Genomic DNA, 17,342 nt, shown 5'->3' on the forward strand with positions numbered 1-17,342 from the left:
TTTACGAACCAGGTAAACGTATTCAAGTTATACATTTAATTTCTTATGTGCATTTAAGTAAAAATGTGTACGGCAGCGTAAAATAAACAATGCAAACTGTACCTTGTTTAAATAGCAAGTGTAGAGCCTGGCATCCGTATTTCTGCAAATCTTCCTTGTTTGGAAACGTGCGCATGGCGTCACATAGCAATTGAAAAACATCCTCCTTTTCGTGCAAAAGCAGAAGCACAATGGACTCTAAACATAGTACGAGACAGAGAACATTTAGTAGATGACATGAGAAAAATGCATTTCAGATTCACATTTTGAGTTCAAGAATACATTTGCCATTGGTTTGGAACAATCGGCTCCTTTGCTAAAGTTACCGCAAAGATTACATCAGCAGGTTAATTGCAGTGAATTCCCAGATACCACCAGTTACCACAAACATTATATTAGCAGGTTCACTGCAGTGAATTCTCAGACACCACCACCAAAATCAGTTTGTGATTTTGGTGCCTGGCCCCACTTCCTTAGGACAGGAAGGTGAACACAGTCAAAATAGGCGAAAACATTTTAAAAGGCTCAAATATGGTATATGTTTGGGTATGAGCATTCGTCCTCTAGCCACATGTGGGGCAGTCAGAAAATTAAGATGCCATTAAATACAGAGATTTTGTGAGCCGTAATGTTTGGTGGTAAAGCCAGTACCCAGACCTTGTCAAGAGTGAGCAGGAACCTCTCATCCGGGGGTGGGAGGTCTACCAGGGGAAACCCAGAGCCAGCCCTACCCCTGAAGTGGACAGTGGTAATTAAGATGGCCCTCCAATTCCCGCCCCCTTTGTGCCAGCTTGTTTCTCTGCAGTCTATAATTGTCTCACACAATGCCTCCTGCAACAAATGCTCGCAAGTCTCTGTTTCAGAAAAAATAAAGCTAGCTTGAATGTACTGCCACAGAAGCGTTAAATCCCCATCCATGAACTTATGGAGACCAAGTCCTTCATCCAAAGCAGCAACCCTCCCGACCTGCAAGCTACTGGCGTCCCGAGCCAGCAAGAGGGAAAGAGTGCTGGTGAAACCAGCCGTATGTGGCAACTGGCAGAGCCGCAGAGGCGTAGGCAGGGTAGGGCCTGAGGGGCAAGGCCCACCCAAAATCTGTAAATGCCCACTCCGCAGCGGTGTGTGGGCATTTACAGATATTTTTGTCAGTGCATTGGGCCCAACTACATTAGCTTCAGGCCCCATTTGCTAGACAATCCTGGCTGCGCCTCTGCCGGCGCACACCGCTTTCCAGAGCCAACAAACATAACGCCACTGACAGTTTACCACCTAGACCACCAAAAATTAAAAACATGGGCACAAGTCCTTCCAAGCAGGGAACTTGCCTTGGCAGCAGAAAGAACAAAGCCCCCAAACAAACCTAACAAACCTGGACACTGATCCTTTCAAACTGTCTTTGTTATTACTTGGCAGAACAGTGCTGCAAAAGTGGGCGAAGCTTAGCCACCCCATCTGTAACATAAAACAAAGCACAAGCAGGAATGAGATTGGCCAGGGGCAGAGAACCAACCCAGCAAGGGGGATGTATATTAAAGGGAATTCACAACATGTAGGAAGTGTGGATTGTTGGTGTGCGGTCAGATGTGGTGGTGGACCAAGAGACCAGCAGGAGGAACGAAGGAGCGGCAGGCTGTGGAAGTGAATTCTGCACAAGCTGAGGTATTGGACAGTGAGTGCAAGTGATACGGCAGTGCTAGAGTGCATTTTAGTTTAGCTAGTAAGTTTAGGATAGTTGAAGGACTGACTGAATTGTATGCTACTGTGGAAGAAGGGTGAATGAGTAGGGATGGTAGTAGTAGTGTGGAAGTGGAAGTTTGGAGGAGTATGGAGGAGGGAGTAGGAGTAAGTAGAAGAGAGTAGTAGGATCTGTCAAAAGGTAACAGCTAAGGGTGGAGGCGAAGACCATAATGATGGAGAGGTACATGGGACAGAAGAGTGGTGGGAGGAGTAAATAGAGGCCAGAGAATTTGGAGAGAGAAGAAAAGACAAGGAGTAAGCTGAAGAGGGACGCATGAGCATAAAAGGGGACAGATTGACTCAAGCTGGGTATCTGTCAGGCACATTCCCCGCTTTCCCTTGGAACCATTAACCAATGGATAGATTAGGGACAGTTTTTGGAAGTCCCAGAGGAAGGTTAGCCACAGAAGACACCTTGCCTTTAGGTCCCCACGTCCAGTCTAAGTCAGATATTAGACAGAAGAACAAGTTACTTTCTTACCTGGTAACGTTCTTTCGATGGGATGGTCCGACGACGTATTCCATATCTATGACAGGTAATCACCACAGCTGTGCTGCTTCGGAAACTTTTTTCGGCGTCTGCGTCCTGCGTCGATGCGCCATCGTCGAGGACCTCCTCCGACGTCCGACGTCATCCGATGTGATAAGTAGGACGCACGACGCCCGTAGCCTCAGTTGTAGTTTTTTCCCCCAGAACGTGTGACATTAGTCTACTGCCAGTCAGACACAAAGCCTTGCGGAACGTAAGCTGCAATCGCAAAAGAAATTCTGCAGCGGGGAAGGTAGGGAGGGAGCGATATGGAATACGTCGTCGGACCATCCCATCGAAAGAACATTACCAGGTAAGAAAGTAACTTGTTCTTCGTGGGGATTGGGTCCTCCGACATATTCCATATCTATGACATACTCCCAAAGCAGTACCAGAGCAAGGAGGAGGGAAAGAATTTAGAATCAAAATTTAGAATTGCCAATCAAATAGCAGAGCAAAGGACCGCCTTGCCAAAGGCCAGATCCTGTCCTCGGATGGAATCGAGGGAATAGTGACGTACAAATGTATGTACAGAAGCCCAGGTGGCTGCATCACAGATTTTGCAAATAGGAACACCCCTCTGCAGGGCAGTAGATGCAGCCATACCCCTGGTAGAATGGGCCCGCAAGCCAGCCGGTGGGTCCTTACCCGCCAAGCAGTAACACTCCGAGATGGCCAAAATAATCCAGCGAGACAAAGTCTGTTTCGTCACAGCTTGTCCCAAACGCTTTCCAGCGTAACCAATAAAGAGTTGATCGTCCACTCTGACCCGGGACATGCGTGAAACATAAAAGCTTAAAGCTCTCCTAGGATCAAGCCTATGGAGCCTCTCCTTCCTTACCAGGATGTGGAGGAGGATATAACGCCAGAAGAACAACCTTCTGGCTCAAATGAAATTCCAAAACCACCTTCGGAAGAAAAGGACGACGAACTCTAAGGACAACCCTGTCCTTGTGAACTACAGTGAAGGGTGGTTCAACTGAAAGTGCCTGTAACTCACTCACTCTGCGAGCGGAAGTAACCGCAACTAAAAGCACAGTTTTCAGAGTTAACAGCCTCAAAGGGCAAGAATGTAAAGGCTCAAACGGAGCACCCAAAAGAAACTTAAGAACAAGGTTTAAATCCCAACCGGGCACCAGGAAAGGTGACGGAGGGAACACATTAGTGAGCCCTTTCAGAAACTGGGAAATAAAGGGATTTTAAAGTAGGAACACTCTTCAGACGAGTGCTTAAAGATGGACAGCGCCGCCAGGTAACCTTTAATGGTACCCACTTGCAAGCCCCTGTGGGCCAAAGAAAGTAAAAAGGACAGAACCATGGGAATGTCACATGCAAAAGGATCCACATTCTGAACTCTGCACCAGTCGCAGAACTTACGCCAATGGTACAGAGACTTTGTTGCTGGCCTTCGGGCCGAGAGCAACACCTCCATCACGTCTTCAGGGAGGTCCCAATCCTTATACCTCAACCTTTCAGAAGCCAAGCGTGAAGGTTGAGGGATCTGACCTCTGGATGGAGAACCTGACCCCCCTCCCGGGAGAGCAGATCGTCTCGGTAGGGAAGACGACGTGGAGGACAGATGGACAAGTCGAGAAGGTCCGGGTACCAGGTCCTCCGAGCCCACGCCGGAGCAATGAGGATCATCCGGGAACCGAACTTCCGTAACCTCCGCAGCACTTGCGGGATGACGGGGACTGGAGGAAACGCGTACAGCAGTGGGAATGACCACTCCACCACGAATGCGTCTCCTAAGGCTCAATTTGGAGGAAATTCCCGCTAGCAGAACCTCTCGCACTTCCGGTTGACACTGGAGGCGAAGAGATCCACTTGAGGGGTCCCCCAAAAGGCGAAGATCTCCAGGAGAATCTCCTGAGCCAACTCCCACTCGTGAGAGATCGTGCTCTGCCTGCTCAGAGCGTCCGCCGTCACGTTTTCGTCTCCGGCCAGATGAACTGCCGAGATCGAAACCTCCTGCTGGATGGCCCAGAACTCGAGCTGCATCGCCTCCCTGCACAGAGGAAGTGACCCTGCCCCCCCCTTTTTGTTGAGGTAGTGCATGGCCACTGTGTTGTCCGTCAGGATCAGGACATTCTTTCCTCGCACAGTCGGCAGAAAAGCCTTCAGGGCTAGCCTGACGGCCCTCAGCTCCAACAGATTGATATGGAGTCTGGACTCCGACGGAGACCAACGACCGCTGACTGTCAGCTCGTTGGCATGAGCTCCCCATCCCTTGAGGGATGCATCCGTCACGATCGTCACCTCCGGCCAGGGAAGCCAAAACGGAGCCCCCTTCATCAAGTTGCCTTCGACGGCCCACGACAGAAGGTCCTGGGTGACCGAGGGCGGCACCTGAACCAGGTCCGACATCCTGCCGGAGGACTGCGACCATTGCATCTTGAGTGCCCACTGCAAAGATCTCATCCGCAGGCGAGCCTCTGGCACCAGAAGAATGCAGGATGCCATGAGGCCGAGCAACCTCAAGAACTCGAACGCTGGGAGCGTCTGGGTATGCTGAAACTTGTGCACCATCTGCTGAATGTGAAGAGCCCTCACCTGGGGAGGAAAACACTGCCCCAGGGAAGTGTTGAACACTGCTCCGATGTACTGGAGCCGCTGTGTTGGCGTCAAATGGGACTTCTTTAAATTGAGGGAGAAGCCCAGCCTGTGAAGGGAGTGGCAGGTGACGGACAGATGATCCAGGACTTGCTCGGGAGAGCTCCCCCTGATCAACCAATCGTCCAGGTAGGGGTAGACGTGAATCCCCCCTTGCCTGAGATGCGCTGCCACCACCACCATTAGCTTGGTGAAAACCCTTGGGGCGGAGGTCAATCCGAACGGCAGGACCCGAAACTGAAAATGCGAGTCGCCAACCGCGAACCTCAGGTACTTCTTGTGCTTGGAATGGATCAGCACATGGAAGTAAGCATCCTTGAGGTCGGGAGACACCAACCAGTCCTGAAGCTGAAGGGCCTGGAGGACTTGAGAGAGAGTAACCATCTTGAACTTGTCCTTCCTGAGGAATTTGTTCAAACCGCGCAAGTCCATGATGGGTCTCAATCCCCCGTCTTTCTTCGAAATCAAAAAATAAGGGGAATACCATCCCTTGTTCCTCTCCGCTACAGGCACCAGTTCTATGGCGCCTTTCTCCAGCAGGGCTTGAATTTCCTGCGCAAGGAGCGGATCCGGACTCTTCAAAGAGAGGTTCCCTGGTGGATTGTCGTGAGGCCTCTGCCGAAAGGGAAGACAGTAGCCGTGGTTTATGATCTCCAGAACCCACACATCTGAAGCAATGGCACGCCACTCTACAAGATGCTAGGCCAACCTTCCCCCAACCGGCGAACCATGGGACCTGGCCTCATGACTGAGTGGTAGCGGCTGCGGTGTTGCCTGAGGGCAAAGAGGCAACTGCCCGAGCGGCCTTGGCACCACGGGTACCCTGTCGTCCACCTCTGGTACCCCTGCGTTGGCCTCTTTGACTGCTAGCTCCTCTCGCTTTACTGAAGGACGAGTAATAGCGAAAGGAACCACCCCTCCATTGCTGTCCCCTAGGACGAAAAGGCGGAGGTTGGCGAACTGCAGCACCCAACGACTTCGCTGCAGCTTTGGAGGTCTGCAACCTCTCAAGGCTCTCGTCACCCTTGCTGCCAAAAAGGTGTTCACCGTCAAAGGGCATGTTGAGGAGCCTGGACTGCACATCAGGAGCAAGCCCCGACTTCCGCAACCACGCAAACCTGCGTATCACGGTGCTCGCCACCATGGACCTGCTGACGCATTCAACCATGTCCATCCTGACTGAACGGACTCACACATGGCATCCTTACCATCCTGGACCATAGCAAGGAAACCATCCCGTTCGGGAATATGTTCAGCCGCTAACGCAACACAGTTACACAGAGTGTGTGTGAAACGAGACAAGGCACATATGGAGTTGGCCGCCTGAAGCGCCATACCCCCAGAAGAAAACACTTTCTTCGCCCAGCCGTCAAAACGTTTTTCGTCCCTATCAGGAGGGATGGTAGGGTACGACGCCTGCTTTGCCGGGGCCGTGGCCGCCTGCAACACCAAACTCTCCGGAGTGGGGTGCCTGGTCAAGTAGCAGGGGTCGCTACTGGCTGGACGGTATTTTCGCGACAAGGACCTGCCTACCGCCGGGAGACTCTCCGGAGCAGTCCAAGCCGCCGCCACCCTTCTCTGTTGAGCCATATGAAACGGCAGTACCGGGTCAGTTGGGGGACCAACATCAAGGATGTCCGTGAGATCATCCTGTACAAACTCCCCTGGGGGAGCAGACCATCCCATGTACTCGGAGACCCTAGCCATAAGGCGCCGGTAAGAGTAATCGGCATGAGAGCCCGGCTCAGGCCTACAAAACTCCACCTCCGGAGAGGTGTCCAGTCCACTGGCATCATGCAGCGACTGCCTCAAATCGTCAAATTGGCTATGGCCCGAGACCATCTCATCTGGAACCTGACTAGGAACCAGGCCATCAGAATCCTCATCCACCTCTGAAATATATTCCAGGTGGTGAAAAGAAGGCACCCGAGAGTGCTTGCTCTTAACCAGAGCCTTTCTAGGGGGTTCCCCCATGCCACGGGGTACCTCCGACACCCCGGCCTCGAAAGGCGTCGAGGGCGTCGAGTGAATCGGCGTCGATAGAACAGGCATCGGCGCCGAGAGTGTCGGTGTCGAGTAAATCGGCGTCGACGTCGGATGCATGTCGCCAGCATCGACACAGTCCTCGAAGCCGGAGCTCCGAGCGTGTCCTTCGACGACCTGAGCTTCGACGACTTCCTTGGAGCGGGATCCTCAAGAAAGCCTGTCGACGCCCTCGACGCCTCAGGCGTCGATGTCTTCCTCGAAGACATCACAGGTGCACACGGTCTCGAACGCGTCGAGGACCGGGACCTGGAACGGGTACGTCGAGAACGAGTCCCCTTGTCCGAACGGGACCTCTCCCGTGACTCGTGCCAACCACTCTTGCGAGCGGCGTCTCTCGACCTCTCACGGCCGACCCCACTCGGGAGCGCGGACGGCTTAGTACCCTGCAACTCGAGAATCGCCAGCATTTTCTTCCCGAAGGAATCCCATTCCTCCGGCGTCGCACGGCTGGTGGGGTAAGCAACGTACCGGGCAGAGTCCTCAGAAGAGGACCTGGAAGACGACCGCTGTCGGCGCTTCCGAGAATGCCTCAAAGAGGCCGAGGAGTGGCAAGACCGACTCCTAGAAGGAGACCCACGAGACTTCCGACGACAACGCGGAGAGTCACCTCTCGAATCATCCGTCGAAAGCCCCGCAGACTTCGACTTCCGGGGCTTGGACACCCGACCTACCGCCAACTTCTTCTTACGTTCCCATAAGGCTTTGGACGTGAGCGACTGGCAGTCGATACAGTCATCCGTGTCGTGCGCCTCCCCGAGGAACCAGAGGCAGGCGTCGTGCGAGTCCGTCACCGACATCTTGGACCCACACTCCCCGCAGTTCTTGAAGCCCGGACGCGGGGTCGAAGACGAAGTAGAAGACATCTTCTTACGAAGGATTTTCGCACAAAAACGAACAGGTTCGAAGAACCGAGAAGAACAGAACTCCAAAGAGTGGAGGCGTAACCGAGATTCACGAAGCAACACGTTCGCGGAAAAAACGGAACTGAGGCTACGGGCGTCGTGCGTCCTATTTATCACATCGGATGACGTCGGAGGAGGTCCTCGACGACGGCGCATCAACGTCATCGACGCAGGACGCAGAAAAAAGTTTACGAAGCAGCACAGCTGTGGTGATTACCTGTCATAGATATGGAATACGTCGGAGGACCCAATCCCCTCGAAGGGGTGAATAATCACCATTTAACAACCGGAGAACAGGGACACATGGGTTGTGGAGGAGGAGCTTTGCAAGGCGAGAGGGACAGCCCTAGAACGCATTGAAAATAAATGAAAACACTTCGACCATCTCAGAGCCTTGTAGTAATGTCTGGGCCATCTGTGACAATTTATACTGAAGTCAAATTCAAAAACGCAACATTCCTGTCCCGTTTTCTTATTTATTTATTTATTCGGATTTGTAGAGCGCACATCAGCTCGGGGGCATTGTGGCGCTTGTTAGACATATTTTAGTTGCATATACACGAGTAATACGAGCAGGTATGACATTTGTACAAATTTACAGTGCAGTATATTTACATAGGTTAGCGAGTGTCACATATTATTGTGCAAGGAAGGAGGTCTTAAGTTTCCTATGAAAAATCGGGAGCAAATTCTCCGCTCTAATGTCTGCAGGTAGAGCGTTCCAGGACTTGGCAGCAATGTAGAGGAAGCATAGGCCACCGGCTTTGGCTTTTTTGATGAGTGGGATATGGAGTAAGTTGGTGTATTGCGTCCTGGCGGGATGTGAGGAGGAGGGTTTGGAGATGGTCTCCGATAGGTAGGATGGGACGGAAAGAGTGTGATCCGCTCTTTGACCGGGAGCCATTGGGCTGAGTGCCTGGCCTGGAAGATATGCTCTCTTCTTGGGATGCTAAGAGCGGCCCGGAGAGCATTGTTCTGTGTGACTTGTAGTCTGTTTAGGTTTTTTGCCGATATGCCTGCTAGGAGGGCATTGCAATAGCTTGTCACAGTCCTTACATTCTACCCATTAATCTGCTTACTTCCAATTTCTCACTTTCTCACACGCTTTCAGTTTTGTCAAAGCGTTGGTGAAGCCTCCTGCAACCAAAATAATCATGTAGAGCTTTCGAATTTGTATAAGGATACTTCCAGCCATTCTTTGGTGGACTCATGGCACGGTTTGGCAAACCCTGATGGCAGGGCTGTTGCTAGGCCTGAAAATTATCTGGGGCTACGCTAATGTCGGGACTCGGGGCTAGCTAGACTTTTGGTTGTAGCCCCGGACCTTCTATCCGGGGCTACGGCCAGAACTCCCAGGGCTATAGCCCGCTCAGCCCCCCCCCCCCCGTCCCCTTAGCAACGCATGTGCGTGATGGGATGAACAATCGAATTCATACCACCCCTTCTGGATCCTCTGAGCACAATGTCTGATATAGTTATCAGACTGACTGTGCAACTGGTTATAAAGATACAGATCCTGTTCTCTTATTAGAAAAGGACACCATTTGCACCATGCTAATGCTGAAATTGATTCCGAGTGGAAACAAATATTTGTGGTCATTGTGCACAGGCTAATGACAAAACATTTCAGAGAAATAAGTCAGTATGAAACCTTTATTTGAATTAATTTGAGAACTTGTTTTGCATTCCGAATGGTTTTCAGAAGTCCCCCAATAGTGAAAATTGGGTTCTGGGGGTAGCATTTACTACCACAGGCAACCCCCCTGCTAATTCGGGCATTGTTTCTGCTACCTCTGGAGGCATGTGGTTCATTTAAAGCATGATGCCGCTTTTAAAAAGCGCACGTGCATTGTGGGGAATCCGAAATATTATAGCATGGTGCTTTGAAGATCTGTGTGATTTTCAAGGAAATCCATATTCTTAAACTTCTTGAATATGGAGCAGACAATTTCCACCACCGAATTTTGCCCAGAGCATCGTTTTTCTTTTAAACATGCAAGTATGGGAATGTAACACAAACCAATGAAATAACCTAATTATTCATGTACTATTCTTTAGTAATTAAGAAAGTGATTTTAACAAAATTGAAGAAGGGACTCTGATCATTTGCGACTTATATTATTCTTTTCATTCTAAGACTTTCTTTCTGGCTCAAAAAACAAAAACTTGCTAGACTCCAAATCCTCAAATTCTTCAAAGCCCAACCCACTCAGCTAGCAAGTTAAGTTAGCATTAAAACACTAAAAAGAGGAGATCAAATTGAAAAAGGCATTATGCCTTCAGAATCAGATAAACATAGCACAGAATAAGACCAAACAACTCTTCAAAGTCATTGAAAGTCTGGTGAACCATGACTGTACTGGTACTGGGTTACATCCCAGTATGGAACTGGACAATGACTTTAATAACTTCTTCTTTAACAAGGTAGAGCAGATCAGAGTAAACCTGGAAAGTCAACCGCCAGGAGGTGTTCATTGCTCTACACACTACGTGTTTGGTGGAGGAATCGGCTTTAAAGATGAAGTTCCAATTTTCTCCGGTAGATAAAGAGACTATTAAAAGATTGCTGGAACAATTGAAACCGGCAAATTATGGTTTCGATCCAATCGCTGCATACTTAGCACAAAGACAGGCAGATGCTCTGAGTGGGCCTATGCAGAGCTTCGTTAATGTCTCATTGACACAGGGATGTGTGCTGCAGGAATTGAAAAAAATCCTACCTTACGCCCTTGTTAAAAAAGCCCAGCCCTGATCCCAGTGAGCTGGAAAATTATCGGCCTATTGCTGGATTAGTATGGCCAAGAATGTAGTAATGGTACAATTGCAAAAGCATTTGGAGAGGAACAAAATTCTCGACACATTCCTGTCAGGGTTTAGGCCCGGACATGGAACAGACACTGCGTTGGTTAAAGTCTGGGATGACATACTGGGAACCCAGATTGCAGTAGTGTTACTATGTTAATCATGTTGGACTTGGCGGCTTGCGACACTGTCGATCCAAAAATCCTGACCACGAGACTGAGTGAATTAGCACATATATCAGAAGAAGCGCTGAAATGGTTTGACTCCTATCAGGGCTAACGTTTTGATCAATGGATTCGGCAAAAGGTTCAGCAATATCTTCCTCTTCACTTAAGTACAAGAGTTCCCCCGATCTCCCCTCCTCCTCCTCCTCACCTGTTGAGGTTGAATAGTCCAATTTCTTCCTTCGGGTGTGTCGAGCGTTGGGCTTCTTTTTCTTGAGTAGATAGGGTCTGCCTCGAAAGGAAGCCCCCGTGAACGCTAGACCAAGAGATCCACAGTGTCTCCCCTCCGTGACAGCCAGATGTTGCAAGGGGAAAAAGCCTTAGCTCAAAAAACCCCTTGGTGCGGAGATGAGTAGACGCCGGAGAAGCTGTCAGAAGACTTGGCTGAGGTCTCAGGTGTGTCCGCAGATTGAAGAAGCGGGTGGAGGAAAACTCCACTGGAATAAGAGGCCCCGGATCGTCGCTCCTGGAGGATGACTGATGGAAGATCCACGGAGTGAAACACAGCGAGAACAGGAGAGTTCCAAAATGGAAAGGCAGACGGGGGAGGAAGCAATAGATATGCTCAGGCAGACAAAGGGAGGCAAGAAACAAGGGAAGGGAGATAGAGAGCCAGGGAGTAAAGAGGGTGAGCACAATAGCTGGAGTAGCGGGCGGAGTTAACTAGAACACCAGCGGGAAGGTAGCAAAGGAGCACACGCAACGGAGGAATAAACGCAGTTGCAATGCGCCGAGCCGCTGACAGACGAATGGTAAATACTATCGGCGGCGGCCATGTTGGAAAAAAGAAACTAGACCGTCAAAACACGTAGAAAGGAAAACGTGGCGGCACAGTCTAATGGCGTCCTAGTTTCCACCTCCTCCACACACGGTGGACATACACCTCTTTCAACCTTGACAAATCATTAGACCAAATATGGAACAATCTGGCAGGCTTTGTGTCACAAAAATCACTAAAATCCATTATCACCACTAACACTGTTGACACAGATTTGGATGCCTTCATCCCACCATTAGATTCCACTTTGCCCCATTCATTCTTTCTTTCTTCACCTTACTCAACCAAGAGACTTCCTCCAATATATTCAATACCCTCAAACCAACAGGTTTTCCAAAAGACCTCGCCCCATCTACAGTTACATTTCGAAGCCCAATCATCCAAGAAGCCCTCCACTTGTTAGTCAATTCTTCAATCCTCAAAAGCAACGCCTCAAAAGCTCTCCAACATGCACTGGTCCGCCCTATTACAAAAAAAGATTTCCTCGACCCATCAGACCCAGGACATTTCTGAACTCTCACTCTATGGTAAACCCCTAGAAAGCACGTTAATCTCCCAACTACAACCTTTCATCGAAAGCAAAAACCTATTTCAACATCGACAAGATGGCTTCCACCCTGGCAGCGAAACAAAGTCTGTCCTGTCGGGGTGATCTCCCGGGGGCCGGCAGAGCCGTCCGCGGACCTCTGGGGCTGGGGAGGCCCCAACTCCTCCCGCGTCCCAAAAAGAGTATGAGACACACACAAGGAGCAAGGCTACTACTGCTGTTTATTAGAGTAACGGCAGGGATACGCTCAGTCCATATGCATCCGGAGAGGCTCTCGTCGTTAGCGGGGCTCGCAGGCCCTTTTTACAGCAGTATGATGCGTTACTTGCGTCACCTGGGAAAATCATCACAAAACCTATCTTTGCCCGAGTGGTAGGGTTAGTATAGATACCCTATGGGAAGAAATGTTAGTGGATGAGGACGGGTCAGGTGGTACACTTGGGTTCTCCCTAACAGTTGTTACATTGGAATTGTTACAAGGGGGCCTTTGGTGATTGGCTAAGAGTAATAGCGTCCGTGATCAGCTCGCCTGTATTCCGATTGGTTCTCCCGCAAGCCCCCAAGCCTGGGACCATCGTCGTTCCCAGCTCGCGGTGCACCTGACATTAGCAACAATGTGCAACTATGTGTTTGTGCGGACAATGGACAGGTCTGTTTACGGGCTGGTGAGCAGGTCTTTCCCATCGCTGTAGGTGTCCAACTTGCCTCTTGGTTGTTCCAGATTGTGTCCCAGAAGTGGGACCCTGGCGGTTCTCTGTCTCGTAGGCTTGGCACCTTGTCAATTCGGCTTAGTCACGTGTGGGGAGACCGTAGCTGCAGTAGAATTATGAGCACTAGATTTTGTATTTTTTCTGAGGGCTCGGCACCTATAGGTATAACGTTGGCGCTGGGCACGCGGCATGCAGGTTGCAACATCGTGGCCTTGGCTACAGGCTTTCGTCGGGGCTCGTTCTGCATGGTCAGCACTTGCATTTCGTTCTGAGAGGATTTTCGTTTGCAAGGCTTCTGCCTGGGGACTCTTGCTTGCGGCCTACTTGGGCCTAGTTCGTGGTGGCGGTACATAATCCATACCGTGGGTGTCGCAGGGTGTCAGAGTGTCATACGCAGCATTAGATATACATGGTGGTATCTTCATAGTGATAGGTAGCAAGAAAGCATCGGCAAGCATATACACGAGCTCTTCAGGCGGTTTGCGTTTCTGCGGTGCTGTAGAAGGCCTATGTGAAAAATAACAATGATGCATGTCCGTCGGTATGTCAGTCCGCTACATCATAGCACTGAGTATATTCTTTGTGTTGGTTGGTGTGTGAGTGACCAGTGTGCATGGTGGCACGTGTGTTCTTGTGTGTTGGCTATGTCGTCATGGCATCTCGAACGATGTGAATACTTGTGGCTGTTCTAGTCGAGCTGATCCATGTCGCAGGCATCGGCTTGACCCGGGCGTACTAGTGGGCATACTCTTCGTATATGCATGTTTTTGAAACAGGGTACTTTGTCATCTGGTAAATAAGCGAACTCCTCTCGTGGGGGGTGCCTGGGTCGTGATCCCCCTAGGCTATGGTCTGGACGAGATCGGGGGGAGGGTGTTATCCCATTCTCCCACTTCAGTCCTCACAGCAGTAATCAATACCAGAAGACAAATCTGACGCAAACAGCACCTGCACCTTAATCCTTCTTGGCCTCTCGGCTGCCTTCAACATGATCATGCAATACTCCTGGGACGTGTACAAAGTTTTGGAATTTGCAAACTGCACTCAATCAACTGCTATGCCATCCTTCAATTCTGAAAATACAGCCGTAGCCTGTGGAGTACTGAAAGGCTCCATTCTATCCCAGTGATGTAATCGATGATGCCATTTGTGATGTCATTTTTGATGCCCTGGGTGTTAGTCTGAGCAGAGCATGGCGAGGGTGTGAGTTATGGTTGCATAGCTACCGTAACTGTTGAATTTCTTTGGTTTTTCATTTTGCGCTGCAACATTAACTACGTTTTTTCATTGGAAAGAAATATTGTGCTTTGAGCAAAAGGTTCTTCCTCCTAAAGTAGCAGGCAGCAGCTTAGTTGAGCGCACTTCTAAGACAACTGTTCAATCTGCAATCACCTAGTGGAACCTCAGCATATCATGATGCCAAGGTCAATACGTTAAATATCATTACATTGTGTACTAATGAACCTTATTAAAGTGATTAGAAGTGGTAATACTAGTGCTCAATTTGTCAAGAAATATGTTCCAAGGTCCTCCACTTGTTTCAGAGGATATGCTGGCATCTTGTACTCTGCCAATGGCAAGAGGTCTGCAAGTGAAGGTTTTCTATTGTAAAAGTGTGTGAAAATGCAAAGAAAAGGTGCATTTCTAAAGAACTTTTTCCTAGTTAATCCAACAAAACCTAATACTGAAGGCAGGACCGTCATGCTGGCTCTAACTCCAGCCTGTCTCCAACAGGAATTAAACTATGCTGACGAATATCTGAACCGGCACAAGTTGAAAATAAACCATGATTATTTGGGAGGAAAGGAAAAACATAATTGGTTGCCAGATATAACTATCAAAGATAGTGAAAGAATACCTATATTTGGGGTTAACATTCACATCCAATAGGTAGTGCTCTAGGCATATAAAAAACAGCAAAGAACCGCCCTCAAAGTCAAAGACCTCGAGAGATATATGTACAGGCCACAAGGCTTGACAAATGCCTGGATCTATACAAAGCAAAGGTCTGAACCATGACACTGTATGGTAGTGAAATCTGGGGTTATACTAAATGCCCTGAACTGTAAATTGTGCAAAATAGGTTTTTAATACAGTTAGTTGGCCTTCTGCCAGGAACCTGAACAGTGCGTTAAGACTGGGAATAGGGATCTCGACCATTGGCCAAGAGGCATATTCTAGATTCCTAGCTTACTGTGATGAATCGAACAATGTCATAACTACTTTACCGGAGGTAACTTCTCCCCATGTGGCCAGGGGATGGCAGCCGCTACCTGATCCTGACCGTAGGGGCGGCTATATGAGGGAGGACCACATGGGGGATGGCAACCCTCAGTGAGAGGACACAGCATTGTCAGGTGAGAGCATATACCCGCTTTTCCTTTTAGGCAAGTCTGCGCCATATCTCAAGCCCTTATGGTTTACTGCGATTGTTCTCTTCAAACCTCCACCAAATCTACTAAAGGCATTTTTCAATACCTCATGAGTAAGCTACGAAGAACAGCCTATCAAATTCCATTTGCATAGAAATACTAGGACGAGGAAGGAGTCAGAAGCATATCACACGGTCTAGTGTTTACAAACCTGTGATAGTTGTCAGGAGATTTAAAAGTACCAACCAGCATGGAGAGCAGAGACGCTGCCTGGGAAAGCATTGTCCTTTCAGTGCGGACCGAGGGACAACTGGGCCACAAAGCAGACCTTGGAGCCAGCCGGCTCAGGGGGACAGTGAAGGAAGGAAGACTGCAGATGCTGGTATGCCATATCAGAGCCACGACAGGAAGAAGAGGGAAGTCTCCCAGACTGCTGTGGGAGCCGAGCAGCTGGACCGAAGCCGCCCGAACACAGAGAACGGCTCCACAGCAAGACGGGTGCAACTGGTGACGTGGGAGCAGGGGAGGGAAGTGGGACTCTGGAATGCTGCAACCCATTTCCTGTGAAAGAGCTGGAGAACTCCAAGGAAAGCCGTTGAGTACCGAGAAGGGAAACTGGGATATCCCAGAAGCATTATCAAGGTCAAATGATAGCAGTGAAAGTGAATGAAGGGGAATTTGAGATCTGATGTCTTCAGAATAACAAAGTGAATGTAAGAAATATACAAGGTGAATGCAAGGCAAATGGTTTATAGTGATATCATTTTGTTTCGATATTTTGACTACACACCAAGGCAAATACCAGTTTGCATGTGTATAAAGAAGCCACATGAGAATGCACTGGCAAGGGAGTACACCAGGCAAAGCCAATTCTTAGTTGTTTTGTTGACCAGAGAACTTCCCCAAGGAAGACTCATACCCTTGGGAATTTCTAAGTGTTTTAAAGAGACCTGGGGAAAGGAGACGATCCCTGAGGTGAACTGTGATGCCAAGAGGAGGGAGTAATCCTCTGACGCTATAAAGAACTTTGGCTGTGTAATTGATTCATTTAGTTAGCAAAGAGAAATCAGGCGAAGGGAGCTATCCCCCTTGAACTGTGAACTTTTTTGTTAGAGTTACATTTTTCATTTCATCTTGACATTATCCTTATCACATTCGAGTTACTTGTAGAGTGCGAGGGCTAGGATAGGATTTCGTACACAGGACATTTTGCTTTGGACATCTTGCCACGGGACAGACCCTTCGTTTTTGGTTGAGGTAGGGAAATGCCTCTTTGGGTAGGGACAGATAAGCATTTTCCAACCCCCTTTTATTTTGAATACACGTTTATAGCCAAAACTATGCCCTCTCCATGTCCTCGTCTCATTCCTGGCTCCTCACATTACTTTTTGAAGAACAACTTGCCCCCCCCCCCCCCATATGAATGTAAACAGTTTGAGGAAGGAAAGAAAAAAAGAAAGTGGATTGGGGAAAGAAAGTAGAGACACAAAAAGGAATAATCTTTCATCACTCACATTACATATAGAACATCGGATGTTTAAGCAAGAGACATTCCTAGGCTCATCTCACCCACCTGCATAATGTGATCGTTGCTTGCAAGATCAAAAATTCCAAACAAACGTACAAGATGGAAACATGGGGACCCCAAATGCCACATGGGGCAAGAAGATCCGACACATTTTCTGTTAAGAAGAAGGACATGCCAGTCAGCAATGAGCTACATGATGAATTGTGAAGCGTTAAGATTGTGCGTATAGTCTGGTCGAATTTCTCAAAGGAGCGGACCATTTTTACTGAAAATGTGTTTTACTTTGAAGGTTTTAAGTAATGATTAGCCTCGCAGAAAAGTTATTGATATAGTATGTAAATGGAGAAATACGAAATGAAAAAATCCTTGGGCCAGATCCTTAAATAACCCGTTACTAGGGAAAACACAGTGGTGCCTCAGAGAACGTTCCCGTTAATTGCTTTTTTTCGGTGTGCACCTATGCAATTATGTGTGCGAGGATACTTTTCGGATGTTTGGAACTGAGACAATAGAAT

At 48.9% G+C, this 17,342-nt stretch overlaps 1 protein-coding gene across 1 annotated transcript in view; it reads right to left on the minus strand.

Annotated features, from left to right (window-relative positions):
- The window catches only part of LRRK2 (leucine rich repeat kinase 2), a 2,398,611-nt gene that overhangs the window by 2,150,942 nt on the left and 230,327 nt on the right, over positions 1 to 17,342 (minus strand). The window contains exon 5 of the mRNA XM_069629211.1: positions 103 to 237. Within this exon, the coding sequence (XP_069485312.1) occupies positions 103 to 237 (135 nt within the window). The remainder of the gene's footprint in view (positions 1 to 102; positions 238 to 17,342) is intronic.

This window comes from Ambystoma mexicanum, chromosome 12, assembly GCF_040938575.1.
Source record: "Ambystoma mexicanum isolate Mex_15411 chromosome 12, UKY_AmexF1_1, whole genome shotgun sequence".
NCBI lineage: Eukaryota > Metazoa > Chordata > Amphibia > Caudata > Ambystomatidae > Ambystoma > Ambystoma mexicanum.